At 34.4% G+C, this 25,269-nt stretch overlaps 3 protein-coding genes across 3 annotated transcripts; 2 read left to right on the forward strand and 1 right to left on the reverse strand.

Annotated features, from left to right (window-relative positions):
* The first annotated feature begins 860 nt into the window (after window positions 1-860).
* LOC126698343 (uncharacterized) lies at window positions 861-4,703 on the forward strand. Its single transcript, XM_050395502.1, has 3 exons — window positions 861-1,047; window positions 2,041-2,566; window positions 3,936-4,703. The coding sequence occupies exons 2-3, from the start codon at window positions 2,101-2,103 to the stop codon at window positions 3,983-3,985; spliced, it is 516 nt and encodes a 171-aa protein (XP_050251459.1). The 5' UTR covers window positions 861-1,047; window positions 2,041-2,100; the 3' UTR covers window positions 3,986-4,703.
* A 3,537-nt stretch (window positions 4,704-8,240) lies between these two features.
* Window positions 8,241-12,679, forward strand: LOC126700086 (protein NETWORKED 2A-like). The gene is made up of 3 exons (XM_050398070.1): window positions 8,241-8,334; window positions 9,111-10,601; window positions 11,130-12,679. Exons 1-3 carry the CDS (start codon window positions 8,241-8,243, stop codon window positions 12,548-12,550), a joined length of 3,006 nt encoding a protein of 1,001 aa, XP_050254027.1. The 3' UTR covers window positions 12,551-12,679.
* Window positions 12,680-14,995: 2,316 nt separating this feature from the next.
* Window positions 14,996-23,085, reverse strand: LOC126698945 (uncharacterized). The gene is made up of 6 exons (XM_050396464.1): window positions 22,775-23,085; window positions 22,485-22,677; window positions 20,588-20,674; window positions 17,863-18,255; window positions 16,942-17,089; window positions 14,996-16,137 (listed from the first exon to the last, which is right to left on the reverse strand). Exons 1-6 carry the CDS (start codon window positions 22,843-22,845, stop codon window positions 15,128-15,130), a joined length of 1,902 nt encoding a protein of 633 aa, XP_050252421.1. The 5' UTR covers window positions 22,846-23,085; the 3' UTR covers window positions 14,996-15,127.
* Between the last annotated feature and the right edge of the window lie 2,184 nt (window positions 23,086-25,269).

Consider the following 25,269-nt stretch of genomic DNA (forward strand, 5'->3'; position numbering starts at 1 on the left):
TTATAGGCATCCAAACAATAATTCTATGACCCAAAAGAAAAAGAAAAAAATCATTTTGTCCCAATAATTGTAATTACATATCATTTTGTTTTCATTAAAAAAAAATCATGTTGTAATTGATTATAGTAAAAAATAAAAATCATGTCATTAATATGATCGTATAAAAGTAATGTTATGTTTGTTTTTAATTGATAAAAGTAACATTATATCAAATTACAAATCGACATTTCAATAAACTCTGAAAAATGTTACTATATCATTGACCCATATAAAAAGGTACATGCCCCTTCTACTTGTGGAAAAAGTATCTCATAGCATCCTTTTATGGATTGCTTGTGATAGATTTCCTAGCGTGAAAGTAGCTATTTATAAGATTATAAGATACATTTTTCTAATTGTAAAACTCACATATCCTTATTTTTAGATGTACACACGTGTAAGCAACTAGTGCCTCAGTTCTATACATATTAGTATTGTACAAGATTAAATTTTTTTAAATGATAAAGTTTACTTTCAAACTAAATTAGAGGTTCCTCAAAAAAAAAAAAAAAACACTAATTTAGAGAAACCTCCAAATTATTATTTGGTGATTTATAAAATCATCTATACTTTTAAATAGGTCATATGATTAAAAATGCACCTGATTAAATTGTGAATTTGAATAATTTTCCAAAAAAAAATTTGAATAATTTTCCATTAATAATCTGATTTGGACTTTAGAGATAAACCTTTGTCTTAGTTTTAGGTTTTATTAATAAAACTGTTTTGAACAATTTTCCATTAATAATCTGGTTTGGACTTTGAAGATAGACTTTTGTTTTGTCTTTGTTTTATTTTTTAGCTGTCAAACTATTGGGGGACCTTAGAGTAATCCCAGGGTGTCCAACACGCTATAAAACATTACAGAAGAATAGAACTCCAACTCTCTCTGTCTTTGTTTCTCTGAGTGATTCTCTCTTAAAAAAAAAAAAACTGATTCTTTCTTCCGAGAGAGGTAAAACTTAACAGCCCAAGATTCCGTTGCTTTAATGTAAATCTGGCTTCAAGGTACATGGATTAAATACTATCTGTTTATTTCTTTATCTGGGTACATTGAATCTTCTTCAAATATTCGAAGTCTGAGGGACACGGCAAGAATTTTAGTGCTTTTTTTTCTTCTTTTGTTTGTTGGGATTGTTGGTTTTCAAAAAGTAGTCTTGGCTATTTTTCTCATTTCATAGGATTTGAAGAATCCAAGAATTTATATAGAAGCTGGATTGTTTTTTTTCTTCTTCTTTGTTTTATTCAAGTACTTCTATTTTTAACTTGTTTTGTTCGATATCATATTTTTTGCATTCATTTCTGTGCTTGATTGATCAGAAAGTCCAAAACTAAAACATGGGTTTTGATTGTTTTGATGATTTAGCAAACGGGAAAGTTTGTATTTTTTTTAAAAATTGTTAAGATTTGGCTGTGTGAATGAGTCATCTAATTAAGGTCGACTCTGAGGTTTTTATTTTTATTTTTTGTTATTGTTAAATGACTCGTTTATTGCATTATTTTAGAGCGCTAAATTTGGTAAATACGTGTTTTCTTCTTTAGGAAAGATGGGTTTTTGACTATCTAATTCAGGAATCTGTGTGTGCGTGTCTCTATCCAATGTATGTTACAGTGGAGGTTATGTAACTCTGTGTTGTGTTGTGTTTTTTTTTTTTTTTTTTTTTTCTTTAAACACCCTGCATGTGGTTGACAAAAAAATGAGAAGGAAAGAAAAGGGAAAGGGAAATAAGCTTTTGATCATTTTTGGTTGTTAATTGATAAAAAAGGCACTTCTTAAGATTTCTCTGCAAGCAAACTAACCAAACTTATATAAATTTCATTTAAAGCTATAGCTTTTGCTGCTTATGGTTCATGAAAGTGAGTGTTTTTTTTGTTTTTTATTTTATTTTTCGGTTTATATATGTATTTCTTATCAGTAATGTTTGAATTGAGCTTTCATATATGACTTCCTTTTGTTGTTCATGTATGTTCATTGTTATTGATAAATTGTTCTCAATGTAGATTATTGCTTCAAGGCAGAATAGTTGGTGCCAAGTGCTTAGGAATTTTTAAGTGAATTTTATGGCTGTGGCTTTTACCAATCTCTCATGGTGGTTGTGGAGTGGGAAACAAGAAGAGCCTAGAATCTCCAATGGGTCTTCGATGAATCCTTCATCTGATTCAAGTATGTGGGAATCTGATGCTCTGAAATTCCCTTTGGTTAAAGGGACCAAAATGTCCTTCTCATCAAGAAGGATGAAGCGCAAATGGCATAGTCGGGAAGAGCGGAAAATTGATAGGGAATATGATGTTGTTATTGTGCCATCTGATGGGGAATGTGTTTCAGGTTCAGAGTCTGATGATTCAGATTGGTCAATTGGATGGTTAGAGCCTCATGGACCTGGGTTTCAGAGTGATGATGATGATCCTGATGACAGTTTTGCCGTGCTGGTTCCATGCTATGGTCATGGATATCATGATACGGTGGAGAACTCGAAGAACAATATCTTGAGCACTGTTATGAACATCCCACATAGTTATATAGATGGTGAGAGCTTCTTCTTCTTCATGTTCCCTCCTACCCCTCCCCCACTCCTTCCTTACATGAGTTCTATTCCTGGGGCCCAGAAAGTTTTTAGTGTTTTTGATACATGAAATATAATTGACTAAGTTACCTTTTGATCATTATATTAAGAGATTTTGCTTTTGTGTTGAATACATGTCATAACTTTTATGCTATCAATCTAGCAATCATGTAGGGTCACGTCCTTTAGTATTGCTAATAGTTTAGGATCATATCAGAATCAGAAAAGGGTAATCTTTCATCTACAGAAATAATATGTTGGTTGGACGCAGCAGCCATGGTTATTTGGGTTTGTACTTACATGTGATGCAAAGGAAAAATCCTAATTTTGTATTATTTGCTAGTCATTCAGAGAATTAGATGGCTCAAGTGAGCCTGTTAATTTTTCTGACATTCAATATAAATAAATAAAAAACTTGCAATTTCTGGGTCTTAACAAATAGAAAGTGGGAGAAGGTCATATAGGAAGCAACATCTGTCAAAGCCCTGACGCAATAACCTTGAGTTAGCTAAAACGTGGACTTGATGAGATGTGTGGACATTGTAGGCCATAGAGTTGTTGCATATAACTAAGTTCTGATATTGGGTTTGTAAATTGCATCATACACTTGCTAATGAGCTCTAGCTTAATGGTACTTCCTCTTTCATTAAGAACAGGCTGGAGGGTGAGGGTGAGGTTATGGGTTCAAAATTCATTGTGTGTTGTGTAACTTGAAACACACGTTCAAAGAAGCTCCTGATTTTCAAATTGTGTATTGGATGTTGCATTGTTCACTGAGCTGAGAATCAGAAAATGCCTAAGTTCATACCAGGAGAATAGCTGCAGTACAGTTCATCTTGTTGAATTTTAAGATTGCAATCTTTCCCTATTTCTTTGCTTAACATATAAAGATACAGGCTACCAACCAAGCTGTCAAACTAATATGATTGATATCTGCTGATACATTTACTGTATTGGTAAAGTCTGCCAGTAGAGGATATAGTTATCAATTTGAAGCATGAGAGAAGTGAATGTGGGTGGGACCTGGGGCTGCCAGGACCTGCACAAAGAGGATTGTGTCAATTTTAGCATGATATAATTGATGGGGTAATCAACAATCAGATTATGTCTAGTACGAGATTTCAAGGCCAACATAGTTAGGGAAGGGGCATTCAATTGATCGAATGTTCTTCAACTTTGTGAATCCCAAGTCCCCTTTCCCTTTACCTTCCATGGCATTCGGCCTGTGCATTTGAAATTTTCATGCATCCAATTGATTATTGTTTAACTGCATTATTTCCATTAGTTGATTGTCTTACTCATTTCTTCTCTGTATTTTGCTTCACTGTGCAGAAAGTGAGAAATTCATGGAGCAGTGGCTCTCTTCTCTTCGAAGCAGCTGAGATCCAGGACTTGCTGGCGATTACATTTGGTACTTCTCATGCTGCTTTTGTAAACAATTCTACATTTTGTATATAGTAGAAGAAACAAAAATTAAAAAGAAAAAAAAGTTATAAAAAAAAAAAAAAAAGGAAAAGGAGAATATGTAGTTTGAAGTTTCTACTAGAAAGGATTGGCTCAGACGAATAGCAATGGCGAAGGATGAGGGATGGATGGTTTTCCCAGTAGAAGAAACAAAAATTAAAAAGAAAAAAAGGTTATAAAAAAAAAAAGAAAAAAAAAAAAAGGAAAAGGAGAATATGTAGTTTGGAGTTTCTACTAGAAAGGATTGGCTCAGACGAATAGCAATGGCGAAGGATGAGGGATGGATGGTTTTCCCAGTGTTGGGAGGGGACTTACTTTCTCACTATTTCTATCTGGGTTGACTGGGAAGGAAAGACCTGCTGCTATTAAGATTTGAGGGTGTATATAATCTCTGTGATATAATTGTAACGAGTGTTTAGCCATAAAAAAATAGAAAAAAGAGAAGGAAAAAAAACAAGGTGAGTTAACTAGGAAATTTTTAAGAATGTGAAGCCCAAAATTGGGTTAAAGTGACAGAGGTGTATGAGTGTGTGCTGCAATTCTTTGATGTATAAATGTCTGTACATATGGGAAATAGTATTATGTTTGATTCTAATGTAAATATTTTGTGAAATACTAAGATGACCTCTCTCTCTCTCTCTCTCTCGTGCACGCATGCAGGTTGAATCACATAGAATTCACTCATTGAATTTTTACATTAGGTGATTTGGTATACCTGTGTAAGAGTGTGCACGCCCGTGCATGCTAAATCACATGGAATTCACTCATTGGATTGTTACATGGGTGATTTGGCATCCCTACAAGAGATACTTTCTTGTGTATTGTGTGGATATGCATATCAAATTAAATATTACTAGGCATAAGCAGAAGGTATGCATAACTTAAATATATGGGATGGAAGGATTTTAACCACTGCCACTATCATCAAAATTCTGTTAATTCCTCAATTGAAAAATGAAAATGGTGTCGAAGAGAATGCAATTTGGGAACAGTTGAAGGCCTTGTATACCAGAAGAATGAAACAGGGAAGTTACTAATCACTTCCAAATTTTCATTATCAATACCGGACGCTTTTGTGCACTAGTGAGTTCCAGCCAATATCTATCTGACTAATACATATACATATAATTGACAAGAACCTCCCGTTTTATGAGTCACAAAACAGAGATGTGTATCAAAGCAATCTTTCTTAATCACTCATGTCAAATCATTTAGACTCAACAGCTTTCCTAAAAATGCTCCGCCTGATCATACTTTATCATAGCCTTGGGGGAAAAAAAAATACTAAAGTAACAATATTGAGTATACATTTCATATGATTGTGCTAGGTGAAAAAGACCCGATAGATCTTCTATTACTTTTTAACAAATGGAATCCATACACAATAGAGTTATGCATACTGTGAAAAATCCACTCTTTACTTATATATATTAAAAACAAAAAATCACATACTCAGCTCAAAAGCTCACCTCATTGGGACTTTTTTTTTTTTTTTTTTTTTTTTTTGGTAAAAAAAAAAAAATGGTTAGAGAGGAGCTACCGGTGTGGTTTCCCTACCTAATCGTGATCATAATAGCACTTTTTCTGCTCCCGGGTTAAGACCCAACGGCCAACACCACAGGTGCTTGCAAGCCCACTTCATTGGTACTCATCACTATCCAAAGAATACACCATTTCGGTGAAAGTCTTCAACACAATATTCTTAAAGCAACCCGTGAATCAGTCAGCAATAATAAGCTGTTGAAGTAGCTTTTTTGCACCAATCTTCAAGCTTAACATAATAAATGTTTTTCGCTTGAGATACTTGGTCCAGGTGTTCAAAATTCTTTGATGGTGAAAAATGAAGGTGCACGATCTTGATTCAGTCAATTAAGTCAGGCGTAATGGGGTTACATCACAAAACAAAATGTTCATTTCAATTTTGTTTCTGGGTGAAAGTGAATGCAATGAATGGAAACACAAGAAGTCAATGTCCATAGAGACTGAGCAAAAGGTAGTCTAAGCTTAGTATTAAAACAAAGACATAAAAGGGTGTGAATTAAAGCTGGCAAATGCATGTTTTTCCTACTAGCTTCCTTGGTTAAATGAATCAGCCACTTGATCGTTGGTTCTTCTTTCCAATTATAATGCAATAGTATGAACATCACGGTTTAATAAGGGTCTGCAAGAAGAATACAAATCCGCAGCCCTTGACCCCACTCCACAAGAATTTTCGTTTGTGCAGTGGTAACACTGTCTGTATTATATATATATATATATATTTGAAGCCAAAATTGGAAGAAAATCTAATTAGATTCTCAATTTTACATCATATATCTATTAATTTTTTATTTTTAGAGTTAAGTAAGTTATTGGGTTCAAAATCCTAAGAGATTATCCATAGTTTTAATCCACAATTCCTAAAAACTTCCAAATTCTCTCTCTGTCTCATACCGTTGGTCTCTAAAGAGGTTTTTTTTTTTTGACCTTCCTCTCTGCTTATCTACAAAGGTTGTCCATCTTCCCATCAAAGACAAACACCTAATATTTCTCCACCTCTTACCTCTTCTGAGTGACAAAAGTCTCTAAGAAAACACTAAATTCTATTCCATTTTAAATCATAACACATTACAATTGTTAATAGAATAAGAAATAGTCCCTGAAAAGTCAAAACATGAATCAAATCTTTTTACCAAAAGAAGACACTGATTAAACTACTTCAATTCAACCGTACTTCATTTTTTTTTTCAATTTAAAAAAATAATATTAATAACATTTAACAAATCTCGTGCACATGTCGCATGCTAGTTTTTAACAAAGGTCAAATACGATACCTGCATTAACAAGGTTGTTTTGGGTCCATTTTTTTGGACTCAAAAGTTAATACCTTTTGTTAAGACTAGGCCATCTCTGCGGGCCCAAAGTGATAGGCAAGTGGTTGTTGGGCTCTCATTTTAACAAGGCTACTTGGTGATTGTAAGGTGGGCTTTTAAAGGTAAGTTTGAATTAACTTTTTACATTATTTTTAAAATGCAAATTTTAAGATAGAATTTATTTTTATTAATTTTCAGCAAATCTTCCAATAGAAGAAAACTAATACAGCACACTAAATTTAGAAGGAAACACAACTCACAACAATGTAGACTCTTACAATATTGGCACAATCCACCAGGTCACACATTCCAATCCTAAGGCACATGTTGTTATAGACCAGATATTCCAGTTGTAATACACTCAAGAGTATTTCTAACCATAGCAGCAATATTTCATTCTTTGCTAGCAACAATTCCAGTTCATGGGGGTTGAAAACAATATCAGGACCATGTTAAAAATGATGTGTTACAACTTAATAGATGGTCAAAAAAGTAGTAATCGATCCCCAAAAAAAAAAAACCAAACAGATACATCTATAATCTATAATATATATAAGATTGAAGCAATTTTATTTTTAGTTGACCTATAATAAAAGATTTTAAAATCTCACAATTTTACAAATTATTATTTTAATAATTATTTTAATTAAATTTAAGTTCCATCCTATATTTAAACTCTCAATTATTATTTTGGCACATCTGTTTTCTTTAAATAAAAGAAAAAAAAAATCATTCATCCTTATCAAAAGGAGTACTCCCCTAACAAATGCCTATTAATAATCACTATAATTATTAAATAACATACTTAAACAAAAAATAATTATTATGTTTTTTTTTTTTTTTTGAGAATGAAAAATAATTACTATGTTGATTGTTATGTCCACAACATTTTCACAATACTAACATAACAAATACTATGTGTCATTCAATCAAAAAAAAAAAAAAAAAACCTAAAACTACCATGTGCCAAGTTGTTATTTTCAAATGTAGATTCAGATTAGAACTAATAACAACCGCCACCTAAGATTTGTTGTAAAAATATTGTGGACTTAGCCGATTATTGAACTTTTATGTGCATTGAACTTTTAAGGCCTCCAAAATTAGCTTTCAATTTCATATGATCTATCACCTATACCTGTGGCGAAGTATCCTCCTCTCCATGCCTGGTTCCATAATCAGGCATTGCACCTAGCTGCTTTTCTCTTTTGCCATCTCTTCCTTCCTTTCACCTTCACCTTCACCTTCACCTTCACCATCAAAGTTTTTTCCTTGATGGGTTGCTTGTCTTTGGCTTTTCTCTGAAAAAGAAAAATAAGAGAGAATGTTGCAGAGAGCAGCAAGCAATGCATATTCATGGTGGTGGGCTAGCCACATCAGGACAAAGCAGTCAAAATGGCTGGACCAAAACCTCCGAGGTATATACAATGCATGTTTGGTTTTTATTAATCAATAACAATCTGGGGGTTTCTCAGTTCTTTTTTTGATGGGGGTGTTATTTCTTAGTTCTTATATTAACACATTATTTCAATGTAGAACATTGCACTTTTACGTTGGTTTGGTTTGACTCTTATTTGGTTCTGCCTTTGCACTTCGAGTCTATTTTAATTTTCTCAACTTATCCTTTTAACCGTGTTAGAAAACGGTTGACTACATGCGTAAATTATACCTTCCTCTCATATAAATATAAATGTGGGGTTCATCTTTACGTAAGAGTAACGTGTTATACACTGCATGCATTGAATAATTTTACATTAACTTTCATGGAATTACGTTCATTTGTTCTTCATTGGTATCCATTTATATAGATTCCATTGATCCATTTTCTGAAAGCCCACACCTAGAACATGGTAACTCAAAGGATCACCATGACATTATAATTTAAGATCAATTATAACTTGAAATTGGCATGAAAAATATAATAATATATTTGTCTATTATGTCAACTGCAATCTGCAATACCTTCAGGTACGTACGGTGGTACCATTATCATTCAAAGGGATATAAACATTTCTTCTAAACTTATTTTTGCTTTTGTAAGAAAGATTGTTGAATGGTTTCATTGCTTTCAAATTTGTCTTTGAATTTCCAAGTTGGGTAATGTAGATTTTACTTTAATAAGAACGGTTACACATTTATATTTTGAGAGACTATTGTAACCACTAGCTATTGACATGCATTTTCAAATTAACAGATATGGAGGAGAGGGTGAAAAACACTCTCAAAATCATTGACCAGGAAGGGGACTCCTTTGCACAGAGGGCAGAAATGTACTACAGGAAGAGGCCGGAACTTGTAGGCTTCGTGGAAGAATCATTTCGGGCATACCGGGCTTTGGCAGAGAGATATGATCGCCTATCAACAGAGCTACAAAGTGCCAACCACACCATTGCTACCGTTTTTCCTGAGCGGGTTGAGTATGCAATAGGTGATGATGATGATGATGATGATGAAGAAGAAGAAGAAGAAAATCTCCCTGGAACATCCACTTCTTTTAATGATCCAAACAATTTGGACATGGTTGATAAGGCTGTCCCTCATTCAAGTATCCCAAAAGTCCCCAAGATTCCAACTAAAGATTTCAGGAGCCTATCTATGTCGATCTCAAGGAAAGGTCCACCCAAGAGGACCTCTAGTTCTGCTAAAGCTGCTGTTATTCAAACTTCAGGACTGAGCAAAGCTGAGGCATTAAAAGAGATTGATAAGCTTCAGAAAGAAATTTTGGCACTACAAACTGAAATGGAATTTGCACAAAGGTTGTATGAACGTGGATATGAAAAGTACTGGGAATTTGAAAACCAAATCACTGAAACACATAAAAGAGTTTGCAGCTTACAAGATGAGTTTGGCATAAACAATGTTATTGAAGATGATGAAGCGCGAAGTTTGATGGCTACCAGTGCTCTAAAATCATGCCAACAGACTTTAGTTATGTTGCAAGAGAAACATGAGAAATCAGTGGAGGATGCAAACGCAGAGCACCAAAGGATTAAGAAAGCCCATGAGAAGTTTGGGACCCTTAAAGGTGAAATTCTTTCGAAACAAATGAATTGGCAGGAGAGCATGAGACCTGAATTGAAGGACTTAGACCAAGAGATAATTGATGAGGAACAAGAGAGACATGATATTCTTTCAAAACAAACAAATTGGCCGGAGAGCATGAGATTGGAATTGAAGGACTTAGAACAAGAGAAACATGATAAGATTGTGAAACTAGCTGATGTGAATTCAAAAACCTCTCTCACTGTGATGGAACTGGCAGAGAATATTGATCAACTTGTAACTCATGTTGTTGCTCTTGAAACTTCTGTCTCTTCTCAGGTTGTTTTGGTGAATAGACTAAGGTCAGAAACAGATGAACTTCATGCACACATTAGAAGCTTGGAAGAGGCCAAGAAGACTCTGATGCAAAGTTCGGACATAATGAGTAACAGGATAAAAGAGTTAGAGGAGGAGGTGCTGAGAATGAAAAATCAGATCCAATGTTTGACAGACCAAAATAATAACCTCCAAACACATTCCACAGAAGCAAGTTGTAACCTTGATCATCTTTCTGGGAACTTGCAGAGTGTGAAGCAGGATGAGGAGGTTGAGGATACGGTCATAGTCGACAAAGTGAGAGCTGTTCCTGATGCCAAAGCAGAAGAGAACTTGGATGAAGAAAGTGATAAGATCGCTCCTTATGGATCAACTATCTCAAAGGATGTGATGGCAGAAAAGGCAGAGAAGAATGATGATGACACTCTAGCACTCAATAATTCCGTTGAATTTGAAGGAGAAAACCAGCCTAACTCAAGCAATGACCTCAGTTTGATGCCTGAAAAAGAAAAAACTCAAGAAAGTGATAAGATGGCTCCTTATGAATCAATTATCTCAAAGGATGTGATGGCAGAAAAGGTAGAGAAGAATGATGATGACACTCTAGCACTCAATAATTCCATTGGAGTTGAAGGAGAAAACCAGCCAAACTCAAGCAATGACCTCAGTTTGATGCCTGAGAAAGAAAAAACTCAAGAAAGTGATAAGATGGCTCCTTATGAATCAATTATCTCAAAGGACGTGATGGCAGAAAAGGTAGAGAAGAATGATGATGACACTCTAGCACTCAATAATTCCGGTGAAGTTGAAGGAGAAAACCGGCCTAACTCAAGCAATGACCTCAGTTTGATGCCTGAAAAAGAAAAAACTCAAGAAAGTGATATGATGGCTCCTTATGAATCAATAATCTCAAAGGATGTGATGGCAGAAAAGGTAGAGAAGAATGATGATGACACTCTAGCACTCAATAATTCCATTGAAGTTGAAAGAGAAACCCAGCCTAACTCCAGCAATGACCTCAGTTTGATGCCTGAAAAGGGAAAAACTCAGGAACCAATACAGCAGGAAAAAGATGAGAAGCAAGATTTACCTGAGACGGTAGATGGGAATCTTGACGTTAAGCCACATGATTCAGAGGCCAAGGAGGAAGAAGATCAACCAATCTGGAAATCACTTTTTGTAAAGGGGTTAGAGGACAGAGAAAAGATTCTGCTAGAGGAGTTAACTACAGTTTTTACTAATTATAAGTCAGTAAGGAACACGCTCAGTGAAGTGGAGCAGAAAAACCGGGATAGCATCTTTGAACTGGCAATGCAGGTAAGAGAAATGAAGAGTGCTATTACCTCGAAAGATGAGGTGATCCAATATTTACAACAGAAATTAGGCCGCCCAACAGTAGGTCCTTACACTACACCAGAAAATAAATACATACAACAGAACATGCCTCAAACATCTCTGGGCCCCCAGGTCTCTAAAAATGGTTCGGACCAATATTTACTTGCTGATTTCTTTGGTGAACTATATCCTAATTCCACAGAAACAAATGAAAAATCACATGGAAACTTGAAATTATTACTAGAGAATGACAAAAATAAGATGAGGAGGCTAAATCATATAACGAAACAAAATGCTACTTTAGCTATTCAAGAAAAAATTCGTTCAGACATTGATGATCTGTTGGAGGAAAACCTGCAATTCTGGTTGAGGATTAGCTCTTCAGTTCAGCAGTTACAAAAGTTCCAATCTTCAATCCAAGATTTGCGTGAAGAGTACCAGAAACTAAAAAATAAACAGCATGAAGGAAGTGGTAAAAAACATTCTTTACAATCAGATGCCAGACCAATATACAGACACCTGAGAGAGATACAAACTGAACTATCATTATGGTTGGAACATAATGCAGTACTGAAAGATGACCTACAGAATAGATTCTCATCCTTATGCATCATTCAAGCTGAGATATCAACAATATCCAATACAGATTCCAAAGCAGATAAGACAGATCTTTGTAAATATCAGGCTGCAAAGTTTCAAGGTGAGATCCTCAACATGAAACAGGAGAACAATAAGATTTTTGAGGAACTTCATGCAGGGCTCAATCGTGTGAAATCACTGAAGGTTGATGTTGAGAAGATGCTGACACAACTGGATGAGGAACTTGGGTTAAAGAAGTACATAACAAATCGGGCTCGAATTCCCTTAAGGTCTTTTTTATTTGGGGCTAAGTCGAAGAAGCAAAAGCCATCAATGTTCTCATGTGCGACTCCAGCATTGCAGAAACAATACAGTGATATGGCAGCTGGAGTTACAAAGTAGATTAGCCTTTCTCTACTTTTCTTTGTTTTATTCACTTTTTAGTGTATCAAGAATCATTGTCTGGAATCTTTTCTCTTCATTCTGATTGTCTTAGATAACCTTTGCAGATAGAAATTGAAGAGAGGTTATTGTTGCCCTACATTGTGTTTGTTGTATAAATAGATGATTTAATAGGGATCATCCCCCTTTATTTCAATCTTCATTTCTCATATTTCATTTCAGTGATACGAAAAACTTTTCATGTCTTTATTTCTGTATGGTAATGCATTTATCTTCCCATGGATTTCCACACACATATATATTCGTACAAGAAAGCTGTAAATATGCATTTGGCAAATTCAAGTCTGCTAATACTGGCCAAAACCCTTCTAAATTAATGGCATTACTTGGTTCTTTCTATGGGAAGAACTTGGATTCAAAACCTTCTCCACAACTCATTGTATGCACACACACACGCACGCACACACAAAAGTATGGTAATACTGTGGCCAAGAGTTGTTAATAGGAACCAAGATCAAGTACATGGTCATCCAATGAGGATAAATCAAAGCTGGGATCTTCTGCAATTATGTTTCTTAATTACAAAGTAGATTAGCCTTTCTCTACTTTGCTTTGTTTTATTCACTTTTTAGTGTATCAAGAATCATTGTCTGGAACTTTCTCAAAAAAAGAAAAAAAAGAATCATTGTCTGGAATCTTTTCTCTTCATTCTGATTGTCTTAGATAGCCTTTGCAGATAGAAATTGAAGAGAGGTTATTGTTGCCTTACATTGTGTTTGTTGTATAAATAGATGATTTAATAGGGATCATCCCCCTTTATTTCAATCTTCATTTCTCGTATTTCATTTCAGTGAAACAAAAAACTTTTCATGTCTTTATTTCTGTACGGTAATGCATTTATCTTCCCATGGATTTCCACACACATATATATTCGTACAAGAAAGCCGTAAATATGCATTTGACAAATTCAAGTCTGCTAATACTGGCCAAAACCCTTTATATTAATGGCATTACTTGATCTTTCTACGGGAAGAAATTGGATTCAAAACCTTCTCCACAACTCATTGTATGTACACACGCACGCACACGCAAAAGTATGGTAATACCGTGGCCAAGAGTTGTTAATAGGAACCAAGATCAAGTACATGGTCATCCAAAGAGGATAAATCAAAGCTGGGATCTTCTGCAATTATATTTCTTAATTACTTGAAATCTCAGAATAAAAATCCTGAACATCCAACTAAAGGTGCCTCAGTTTCAAGAATTATGCAAAAGAGAGCTGGACTCAATTGGAGGGTCATATAATTGACATAAATGAATATACACAGGTGTTCAAACATGCCCTAATCTATCTATCTACTTATACAGGTGTTCTAACACTAAATGCCAAATAACAGGTTAACTTCATTGTAATCCTAATCTATCTACTAAAGGGGGTCTTCATAAACATAGAATCTTTAAGGTGAGAATCAATTGCGCATATTTGAACCATCCATGCAGTGGACTTTACTACTGTGCATAAATGTATGGCACCAGAGATTTTATTTTTCTTTTATATAATTTTATTTTTGGTTATTAAGTAAAGGTTAGAAAATGTGTCACTATAGTAGATTTTTTTTTCTTTGAGATACTCTAGTAGCATGTAAATCATTTAAAGATGAAGACAAAAAATATTCACATATCTAAAAAATCCCAAAAAGAAAAGGCAAACCATCATAAGTCTCAATTCACAAAAATACGTATTTTAAAGATGAGATGGCAAGTTTAATCCCACTCAGGGAATGTATAATATTTATGGCACCAAAGAATCAGAATTCAATATAATCATAGGTTAAGTATATCTTTCTTTATTTCTGCTTACACCACATTCAGGCATTAAAAAAAATAAAATAAAATAATTGCATTGCTCTAGTGCCTATAAAATAGCTGTCCTTGGATACTTACACCTTCACAACCTTGAAGTGCAACCCACTTGACGCCTAACAAAGATAGTTCCCTAGCAATGTAGCAAAGAAGAAACAGATAGTCAACTGCCTTCTGGCTTGATGGCACCCTGCTCTCATTTGTCCAGGATGAAGGTTGTTTTAACGGTCTAAATTTCTGGTTTTATCTAAGGTTGTGTTTGGATGACAACATTTGGATTTGGATTTGAAATCCATTGATTTGAAACACATTTTAATTAGCTACTTTCATTACTAGCTTCCTTCTGCTCAGTCTCATCCGTGCATACCATAAGTGGACAATTTCAGCTTTTTTTTTTCTTTTTCTTTTCTTTTCTTTTCTTCAAGACATTAATAACACCCTACTTTCTTTGCTCTCTTTTCTTTTCTTTTCTTCAAGACATTAATAACACCCTACTTACTTTGCTCTCTCTCTCTCTCTCTCTCTCTCTATATATATATATATATATATATAGGGAAACTATCATAATTACACATTTTAGCATAATATTACAAAGATGCTCATCTTATCATTTAATTTCCATATTCTTTAACATTTAGATTTACACTACACGATTTTCCCAAAACAATTCAAAATAGAACCCAACAAAATCCTGTTAAGAGTAATTTGCACAAGTTACTTAACTTTCTCCCCTTCAATCTCATTGCCAGCCTCAATTTTAATTAGAACCTCCTGCTTTTCACCACATTCATCTTCTATCATGCTTGGCAAATTTGCCCGTTTCTCATTTGCACTTTGATTCTCAGAGTTCACCTCAGGGGCAGATTGATTGTCACCTCTAACTGGTGAACTCATCATCTCGTTTTCATTTGCATTTTGTCTAGTTTCAGCCTGGTCAACAACAACAGTTCCTTCAGCACTATCATCTGTCTTCTTGTTCAAAGAACTATTAGGATTCTTAACATCAGTCATTTGTATTTTAGACACTGTTTCAGTGTCTGATGACGGTGCTTTATCTTCTTGGACTTGCTCTTTGGGTGCATTGCCTGATGCAGAAGCTTTGATCTCTTCTGCAGTCTTAACCTCCTGTTTTGGCAGAACTTCAGAGGGCAGAGTAGAGCTAACAATGTTAGTATGTTCAGATGACGTCTTCAATGATGTGGCAAAGGTGGATGGACTATGCTGAATGGTTGGTGAGACAGCCTTTACTGAACCAGAATGCGAAGCAGTAGGTATGACTGTGACAGCAGGATGGGAGGAAGATGATGCAGCTTCAAGGCCAGTGCCAACATAACGTACATTGGTTTGAGTTTCTATTTGAGTTGACACACCACGAGGCATGGGCAATTTTGTTGAAGAAACACCAGTGGGTTTGATATGGACAGCATTCTTTGCCTGTGTAGCCTTGATAAATGATGCAACATCTGATGGAGAAGCAATTCGTGCACCAGCAGCAACTGCAGTTTCTCTTAACGCAGAATCTGAACAAATACCAGGCTTTGTTAAAGGCTTTTTTGCAGCTACTCGAGATTTTTCTGTGCAACCCAATGATCCCACGGGAGATGATTTTTTAGGGACAGGGCCCTGCTGAGACTGGCCTTTGGCTTGTAGTGAGCTGCTGCCAATCTTAACAGCTTCAGCAGTTGTAGTTGGAAGAACAGAGTTACTGGTTGTATTTGTGCCAGCTGATCCAAATTCAAAGGATAGTCCATATTTAGAAAAGGCAAGTACCAAAAACTAATTGCATTAGAAACATCATAAACCAAAAAATAGTACGCAATCAATCATGTAACGGAAGATAACCATTCATACAAATTTAAGACAACTTTGTAAATTGCTTTCAGCTAAAGTATAGAAGTTTAAAGCTTTAAGAAACACACATCATTTATCTTATCTTCTCAGGGAAATTCATTTTGCCTTGTCAAAATTATATCCGATCTGTCTTACAGGAAAATTTAATAATTCTGTAGGAAAGTATACACTTTCCGTATTAGTAAAGACCAAACAAAGCATTAAATTATTGGAGAAAATCATGGGATTGGAATAAATCAAGAAATTGATTGCTAAAAATTTCATACGATTCAATTTTCTCCATATATATATATATATAGAATATAAGATCTCCACATGATCAAACACTGCAGGCTAGCAACAAAGAAGATTCAAAACATTGGCCTGAACTACACATAGAACGCTATGATGAGAAAATAGCATCAGCTTTGGTTGACCTTCCACCACAACTTCAGGGATAAACAAATAAACAGCTTATGGGGGTTATCAAACAAGCATGTCCCCCAAGAAAGAGGTGATTCACCCACCAAGTAGTTGAGATTCATAATAAACCGTGAATGTAACATCTCTTCATCTTGCAAATACATCCAATAAGAACGGAACAGACTGATTGGTTAATCAAGCAGTAATAGAATTTGATAAATTGTTTGCCAGGTATTTCAATAAAGTCAAATAGATCAAAATGGAGAAGAGATTACCAGGGCGAGCTGCTGTTAGGCTTTTAACAGGCATGAGGGCTAGGGAGATTGCATGATGAGCTGCCCGCCGTTCCTCAGAAAGTTGAGAGCCAGAGGGATTGGTTCCCACATTCAAGTTGCCACGTCGCTTCCTAATAATGGCCCACCTCTGCATATGTAAGAAAAGCCCATAACAATCAATATTAGGAAGAAAAGAAAAACCATGCAAAAAGAAAAGGAAGGGCAAAACAGCTCTATGAGGTTAAATTTTCAGTTTTTCACCGGCTTGACCTACATTGTATCAAATGTTCAGAAAAAAAAAAAAAAAATGTAAGTCATCCAAAATACGCCCTTAATTTCAAAATGATTCATTTTAGTTCATTCTGCATACAAAATACTGTCTCAGTTTATTTCCTTTATGGAACATATATGAAGTGAGATGCAGAATAGGAGACCATAATTCATATAGAGGAAGTATGTTACTTTAATAAGGCAAAAACTAAACAGCACCATGTGAACTAAAAAAAGACTTTTCAAGATGTTAAAAAGGTTTATGGCCCTAAATTGTAAAATCAAGTGATTCGCAGTTCATGTGGTTTACTAGAAAATGAAATTTACAGAAAGCAAGAACCACTGTAAATGCATCTCACTGCAGTAGAATGCTTAATTAGTCTGTCTAACAGATGGTACATCTGAGTGATTTCTTAGAGATGAGTCAGCTATCATCCATCCCACAGCCTAAGTGGTTCAACTAGACTACGAAGCTGAATTTCTTGATCAATCACAGATGGGATCCAGTGAAACACTTTTTTTTTTTTAAATTATAATTATCCATAAGGAAACGGCTTTAACCTAGAAAGTTTCTATTAACTATTAATCAAATGCTTACTAATGAAACAACCAAGTAAAGTTTAATGTGTTGGTTGACAGAAGGAAAATAACCTGAGATAGCTGTGTAGCAGTCCTATCACCCTTGAAGTCTCCCCTTAAAATATTTGCCCAATTTCCTTCACCACATTTCTGCACAGCAGCTATCAGTTCCAGATCCTCATCCTCTGACCATGGTTTTCTTTTCCTTCGAAGAGGCATGCTGCCATTTGCTGATCCATTTGCATCCAATAATTCATGAGGTGCAGCAGCTGAAGGAAGGGGCTGTTTCTGAACAGACACAGGAACAGTAATGTTCATCCCTTGCATTGAACAAGTGGCTTCTGAATTTTCAGAAGGAGAAGCTCTTGATGAAGAGCCACTAGGTATATTTACGGTTAATGGAGCCTCAACTATTGAGCTGGTTGGGATACTAGTGTCACTTGGTAATCCAGAAGCAATTAGTACCTGAACAAAGCAACCATTCCCATAAAATAAGCAAGAGAAAATGAAGATCTATAAATCAGTTAAATCAACAAATAATTCAAGCACCATCATTGTTCAGACATATCAAACCCCTATTGGATGTGAAAACATGACCTGCCAGTGAAAATAAGAATCTAAACGACTGAACAGATATTTGATGGCATGAATACTCCAGAAGTTATCAAAATGGATAAAAGCTGAACGCATATACAACTGGGATAAAACCAGAATCAATAAAATGCAAACAATCAAAATGTCATTTTTTTGAGAAAAAAATGTCAAAATGTCATGAATATCTAATCAAACCTTTTTGATGCAAAACCTCAGCTGTCACACCCATTCATAGAAGAACACGATCAAGATGTATTACTATCTACAAATGGTAAATTGTACACAGTGGAATTTCGGAGTGGATTGGTCAGGGGGAGGGATGGCACATGCTTCTTCGCCCTAATTGATGTCACATACCCAAGTCTTTAGCCACAATTTTTATTCTCTATGCTAAAAACCAATTTTAAAACTTCCTCTGTGGAATATGTACAGTTCAGAATCAGCAAGTTGCTGGCAGTTTATGGAATCCTACTTGAGCCAGAATATATATCATGGGACAGCCTCTTTGTATTTCAATCATCAATCTTCTAAGTGATTCTAAACAATAATAAATTCATGAAGTCAAAGCCTTCTAATTACTTGTATATTCTTACACATGTCTAGATTGGATTCTAGATCTTTTTGTCAGCAAAGCATAATTGTAAGCTTATCTGACGTAGGACAAGGGGAACAGGGTTTAATAGGGCTTTAGGAATGAAACAAAGGTGAAAATCAAGATTTTGGTTGCAGTGAACAGTGCTGTGAATAGTAACCATGAACAGTAAATAAAAGATTATAGCTCTAAAGTCTGAAAATTTCCTAGTAGAACTAGGATTTCTTAAAAACCTAATAAAACTTGGACTCCTTGGGCTATAATACTAAACCCAAATTAAATAACTAAACTTAAATAAAACCCAATGGACTAATAACACAGCCCATTCCAGAAAACATAAAATTACTAAAATACCCCTAACACTTTTTGATAAACAAATACCCCTAACACTTAAAACTAATTAAAAGTCTTAGGATGCATTTTATATGTCTTCAATGGTTGCTGCCATGGTCCTCCATCATTATCTGATACAGGTCCGTTAAGAAGTTCAGCACTATACTAGGTTTCTTGATGAATTCTTGAATAAGGGCTGATGTTTTGAAGTTTAGGTTAGGAAAGAAGGAATGTTGATGGCTGTTTTGGGGCTGAGACAGGGGATAAACAGAAAATAACATAAATAAAACACTAGGCAATCACACCTAGGTCTTCCTAAGCATCACACCTAGGGTTCCTTGGCATCACACCTTGGAGAAGTTTGCATCACACAAACAAAGTTTAAAAATAAGCTGTTCTCCATAACATGACCATAAAAGAGCCTTTATATAGAGGCTATAGTTATCCTTTTCCCAGTAGGAATTGGACTCTAAATAACCTATTCCTAGAATGAAAAGGAATACTAATAATAATAATAATTAAATAAAAGACTTAATAACACGCAAACATTAAATAAGACTCATGAGCCTTTGCTACGGCCAAGGTCAGCCCATACCAGATTTCTGAAAATTACCAAATTGCCCTTATTCTAATAGAACTTAATTAAAACTGATCCAGCAGCTTCTCAACCTAAAAGACTTAATACTAATAACTAAAATGACCTATCAAAGGTGCTAAGAAGGTCCGACATCAAAACTAGACCACAATTCTTGAATCTTTGTATATTTAATCTTCTTTTTCCTAGAGCTCTTCCTTATCTTCATCATATCAGTGGATCATTTATTGATTCATTGTGAGAAGGCTAATCACTTGTGGCATTTGTCTTTAGATCTTTTGGGGTCTCTTGGGTCTTACTAAGAACGGAACCAAATCTCCTTTTTGGTTGGATGAATTGGTTGGGGAAGCTCGGAAGCGCAATAAATGCATGTCTGAGGATGTGGAAAGCTCGGGAGACTAGCTGCTTGCTTCATTTATTGGTTCTATGTTTGATTGATCTCAGGCTTAGGGGCTCACATCTAGTGATTCCCTTCCATTTGACTACTCATGAAGTAGTTTTTAAAATAAATTTTCTTCTTACATATAAAAAAAAAAAAAAACATAATTCAAAGCAAACTGGCAGGGCTATTTGGCCATCCAGTAAAGTAAAAAATAGAAATAGTCAATTCATCAAGCAAAACCTATTTCATTAAAAGTATTTACCAAGAAAATCAAAATAATGAAAACACATCAGTCACTTACCTTCACACATGCTGCAGCCTCTGTTGAAGATTCACAGCTAACAGGGGGAAATGCTTCCACTTCAGATTCCAAATCACTATCATCATCCTGCAAGCCAATGTTAACATCGGTGTTATATGAAAAATATATCTATCTTAAGTATAACTCTGGGCATGTGAGGAAAAGGTTATTTTTTTAGACAAAAGACAGTATAGCTTGCAATTTGGTGGGGCGAAAGTTCTGTCTCACAAGAGGTGGACATTTTAATTTATATAAATCTGAGAAAGTTTTAAGATGATAACGTATTTATGCACAGTACAAGTATTTCATTCTATTATGATAGGACCAGAAATAAGTACCATTTCACTAAAGAAGTGGGTGCGCAAGAAGCTAATAAATTTTTACTTCAAGCTCGCAAGATAACTTGGCTATATTTTTAATGTATTCATAATTAAACTTAAAAGAATGTTCTATGGAATGCCAAAACCTGTTCCAATAGGATGTAATCACTATCATCACATAAAGAGTTCAGTTGCTTCCATCCAAAGACCGGAAGAAAAAATGACCAAGACAAACACATTTTCAATGTTACGCTTAGTCTTATAATTACAAGACTCCACACTGTGTTGCCAAAACATTTAGGCTGTCAAATATTCATTGCCAAGCCAAAATCTTAGTTGGCAATCTTTTACTTGCTAGCCAAAAAAAACACAAACTAGGGTCATTCAACATTTTCTAAAATACCACCCTGTAGTACCCAGATAATTTCCCCAATCCTTATAATGCATTACATATTTAGCACCTCTCCCATGTGCCTAAATGTGCTTAAAATTCAACTATTTACTATCAAACCATCAAATACCAAAACTTCAATACTAGTCATCATATTAACCTTCTCACAAACCCCATCATATGCATTAGGTAAGACCTTTTCTTTTTTTAACATACCTCAGCATTCAACTATAGTTTCATATTATCCATTCATTTTGAAATAAGGCGGATCGGATTTTGTCACATCATCAAAAATTTAATAAATACCAAAACAATATTAGTTAATGTTTATTCCATGGTAAAATCTAATCTACTCATTTCAAAAAGAATGATGTTAAGGATATTATAAATTTTACTACTTAAGGCTTACAAACTAATGTGTTATCAATCATAAAAACTAATTCAAAATTTTATTTATTATGTTGTTAAAAGTGGCACCAATGACATTAATTAACAAATCAATTCACGCACATTTTGAAGTGAAATTTGTAGCAGCTTAAACATTCAAATGAATTTCTAGATTACTTTTTGTGATTGATGATACATCACTTTGTTATAAACTTATGTAGTAAAATTTGTAGTATACTAGTAACCCTGGCATCACTCTTAACATTTTTTTTTTTTTTAAAACATACAAAATGGATGAAAAGGATTTTAGTAACTCTATAGTGTATCTCCTAAAAACTCTAGAAAATGCTAGAACCACTACAAATTTTACTATTGATGTGACAAGAATATGATTGATGTGAAAATGCTACAAACACACCCAAAAAAAAAAAAAATTAACAAGTTTTTTCATAAAAATTGAGTTGACAAAGTTTTACTAATCTAGAGCCACCTATGGCATCATTTTTTTCACAAAAAATTCTAAGATTGCATAAAATGGCATAACTTGTGCCACATGCCGCAGACCATGAGTGGCGGAGAAAAAATAGTGGGTTCAGGAAAAAGTGTAAGATAGTTGTGGAAAAAGTTGTGGCCTGTAAACTTAGAACTACTCTTTTTTTCACCTGCCACTAACAATCTGCCAGGGTGTGAAGTTTTTTGACAAATTTTGTGTGTACATAGACACTCTGGATTCCAATACAGTTGGACACTTGGATACCCAAAAAAAAAAAAAACTAATAAAAGTGGCAGAGTGACTGACCAGAGGCTGAGCTCCATGATCGAATTTATGAAGCAAAGTATGGTGGTAAGCTAAATGGCGCCATAGCATCTGGTACTCTCTAGCATCAGAAATCCCAGTCGAAGTATTCTTCACCAACGCATTCCAATCCATATTCACCTCCGCACTGTGCGTCACTTCTTGAAGCAAAGCCAGCACCGTCGTCGCCGAGTACCTGCATAAACCCAAACCCAAACACATATTATATATATTTCACAATCCAATTAACAAAGCTGAAATTGAAAGCGAGAGAGAGAGAGAAATGGCGGAACCTCTGGAGGAGAGAGGAGATATGGTCTTCGCTGATGAAGCTTTTCTTTTGCTTTTTAGTTTTCTCAGTCATTGTTGTTGTTGTTGTTGTTGTTGTTGTTGTTGCTTTTTTGAGCTATGGTGATAATAATAAGGACATGGTTTTTTTTGAAGAGCGAGAAACCCTAGAAATGGAATTGAGAGAGAGAGTGTGTTGGTCGGAAGAGAGTTATGGAAGGGAAGGGAGAGAGCGTGGAAGACACGCGCGCGCGCCCTTGTGAGGGTGATTTTATGGTCGCCAGAGAAAAATTGATTCTGCTTCGGTGGTACGGGAAATAGTGGAGCCGTTAAAGGGAGACAGAGCTAATGACTGTAGTGCCCCTGATTTTTTTTTTTTTTTTTTTTTTTGAGAAGATATAATTTAAGGTAAACTTCATTAAAATACGTTGAGAATTGGGTTAATATCAATTAGGTCCATGATTTTTTTAAATTAGTATATCAATCTCTCAAACAATTGACAAAAATGACTAACCGGTTTAATAGTGTTTTAGGGTCTAAGTTGGATTTAGGAGCTAATTTAATCAATTTTAAAAAGTCTTGAACTTGATTAATATTAACACAAATCTTAAGATATATTAATGGAATTTACCATATATTTTATCCATAAAACCATTATTAAGTTCATTTCTATTATTATTTTCGTTATTCTAGAGAGTAAAAAAAAAAAAAAAAAAAAGGAAACTAGTGATAAAATCATGCTACAAATAAGTAATTAGTTTCCATTTATTTTTTAATCATTTTCTCACTCTAACTTAAATTTTTTCTTTTTTTTTTTCTTCTAAAAAAATTGTTCTTTTTAAATTGAGTTCTCTCTCTACCCTTTATGTTCAATAATTGTCAAATTAATTCCCTTAACAAGTCTCAAGTGAAATACATTGTTTAATCAATTATTTCCCGCTTTTTTTTTTAACCTTGTTTATCACCGTTTGTATTTTTAATCACAGGTTTTTTACCAAAACTAAACCTTTTATTAAATTATTTATTTCATTTTCACTTTGCTAATTAATCCAAGGTTTTTTTTTTTTTTTTTTTTGAGAAAGTTTAATCCAAAGTGATTGTGTAGTTTTCTTAGGTTTTTATTTTTTATTTTTTTGAAACTTTAGTTTTCTTAGAATTTAATTATTTATGTTCTCTCAAAAAAAAAATTATTTATGTATAATTTACTTTTACTAATATTTTAAAGAAAGTATCCTTTAATAGAATGTTAAATGCGTATATTAATTTGTTAGGTTGGAGAACTAGAGAAAGTTGAAAATACTAGTCCACCAAACTACGGAATAATTTATCCTTAAAATACTCCAATAATTGACGGAATAATTTATCCTTAAAATACTCCAATAATTGATAATAATTGCCAACTTTGAAACAATAAAGTAATAAACTGATAAAGCACTCACTGACTCACTTCCAATTATACAGCATTAGCTGTCTTTTTTCCTTCTATTTTTTTTAGTATATAAATATACCGATTACCGAGAAAGAAAACAAAACCAAACGTGCAATTTGGACCATGTGGTTTTATATTGACAACGAGAAGACAATAAAAGAAAGGAAACAAAAGTTTTGGAAATAAACATCCCATTGGAGATCGCAGGCAGGTGTTTCAGAGAGCCATTGGATAAAACAGTCATTGAGATGTCATGTTTTTTTGTTTTTTTATGTAAATTCTGCTTTTTATTATTCTTAGTGATACAGGAATTTCATATATTTTTCTTTTTCATATATTTTTCTTAGTAATTATGAGATGTCATGTGTTTATTGGTGTAAAATTAAAATAGTGTATCACTAATAATCTATAAGAAAGTGATATTGCACCTGTCAATCTCTTATTAATTCAAGAAAAATGTGAAAATGAAAGTTTGCTGTGTCACCATGTGCTTGCATTGTTTCTGCATTCATCTCAAGGACTAAAAAGATATAATCTTATCTTGTTCCAAAATACCACAATAAGGATTGGTCATATATAATATAAACACTGCTATGTTCCCAATAACTTGATTTGGGAATTGAACTTCTAGAAGACCAAAAACAAAGGGTATGAATTCAAGATAAATCTCCAAGTGGCTGATTTAGGAAAATTAAAAGTTCAAACACATTCTCATGCTATATTCATTTAAAGAACACACACCCACATTCCAGAATTACTTCCAATCTGGACAATCAAGCTATAAAAGAACACAATAGGCTACCATTGTTGTAATGTCCAATAACTCAGCTAGGGCAAGGTGAATACCAAGTGGTTCTTTGTACCAAAGTTTTCATTCACATTTTTACAATCTGAACAGTTGAATGACTTGATCTAGCAGAAGTATTCCGACAACATATTAGGGTAAGTTAAAGTAGTATCCTTGACCCTTGGACTATGCCCATCGTTTTTGGTCCTTGTACTTTTTATATTCCAGCTATATTTTTCTAGGTAAGCCCATCAAAGCAATGTTAAGAAAACACGGTATGTTTC

The sequence above is a fragment of the Quercus robur genome, chromosome 9 (assembly GCF_932294415.1).
Source record: "Quercus robur chromosome 9, dhQueRobu3.1, whole genome shotgun sequence".
Taxonomy (NCBI): domain Eukaryota; kingdom Viridiplantae; phylum Streptophyta; class Magnoliopsida; order Fagales; family Fagaceae; genus Quercus; species Quercus robur.

Bases quoted from the DNA above. Each gene is read 5' to 3' on its own strand.
- LOC126698343 (XM_050395502.1), top strand. From the start codon at position 2,101: ATGGCTGTGGCTTTTACCAATCTCTCATGGTGGTTGTGGAGTGGGAAA. The intron at 2,567-3,935 runs GTGAGAGCTTCT...TTCACTGTGCAG, and splicing joins CCCACATAGTTATATAGATG to AAAGTGAGAAATTCATGGAG.
- LOC126700086 (XM_050398070.1), top strand. From the start codon at position 8,241: ATGTTGCAGAGAGCAGCAAGCAATGCATATTCATGGTGGTGGGCTAGC. The intron at 8,335-9,110 runs GTATATACAATG...TCAAATTAACAG, and splicing joins GCTGGACCAAAACCTCCGAG to ATATGGAGGAGAGGGTGAAA. The intron at 10,602-11,129 runs GATCAACTATCT...TGATGGCTCCTT, and splicing joins TGATAAGATCGCTCCTTATG to ATGAATCAATAATCTCAAAG.
- LOC126698945 (XM_050396464.1), bottom strand. From the start codon at position 22,845: ATGACTGAGAAAACTAAAAAGCAAAAGAAAAGCTTCATCAGCGAAGAC. The intron at 20,675-22,484 runs GTCAGTCACTCT...ATTGGCTTGCAG, and splicing joins ATCATGGAGCTCAGCCTCTG to GATGATGATAGTGATTTGGA. The intron at 17,090-17,862 runs GTTATTTTCCTT...TTACATATGCAG, and splicing joins CTGCTACACAGCTATCTCAG to AGGTGGGCCATTATTAGGAA.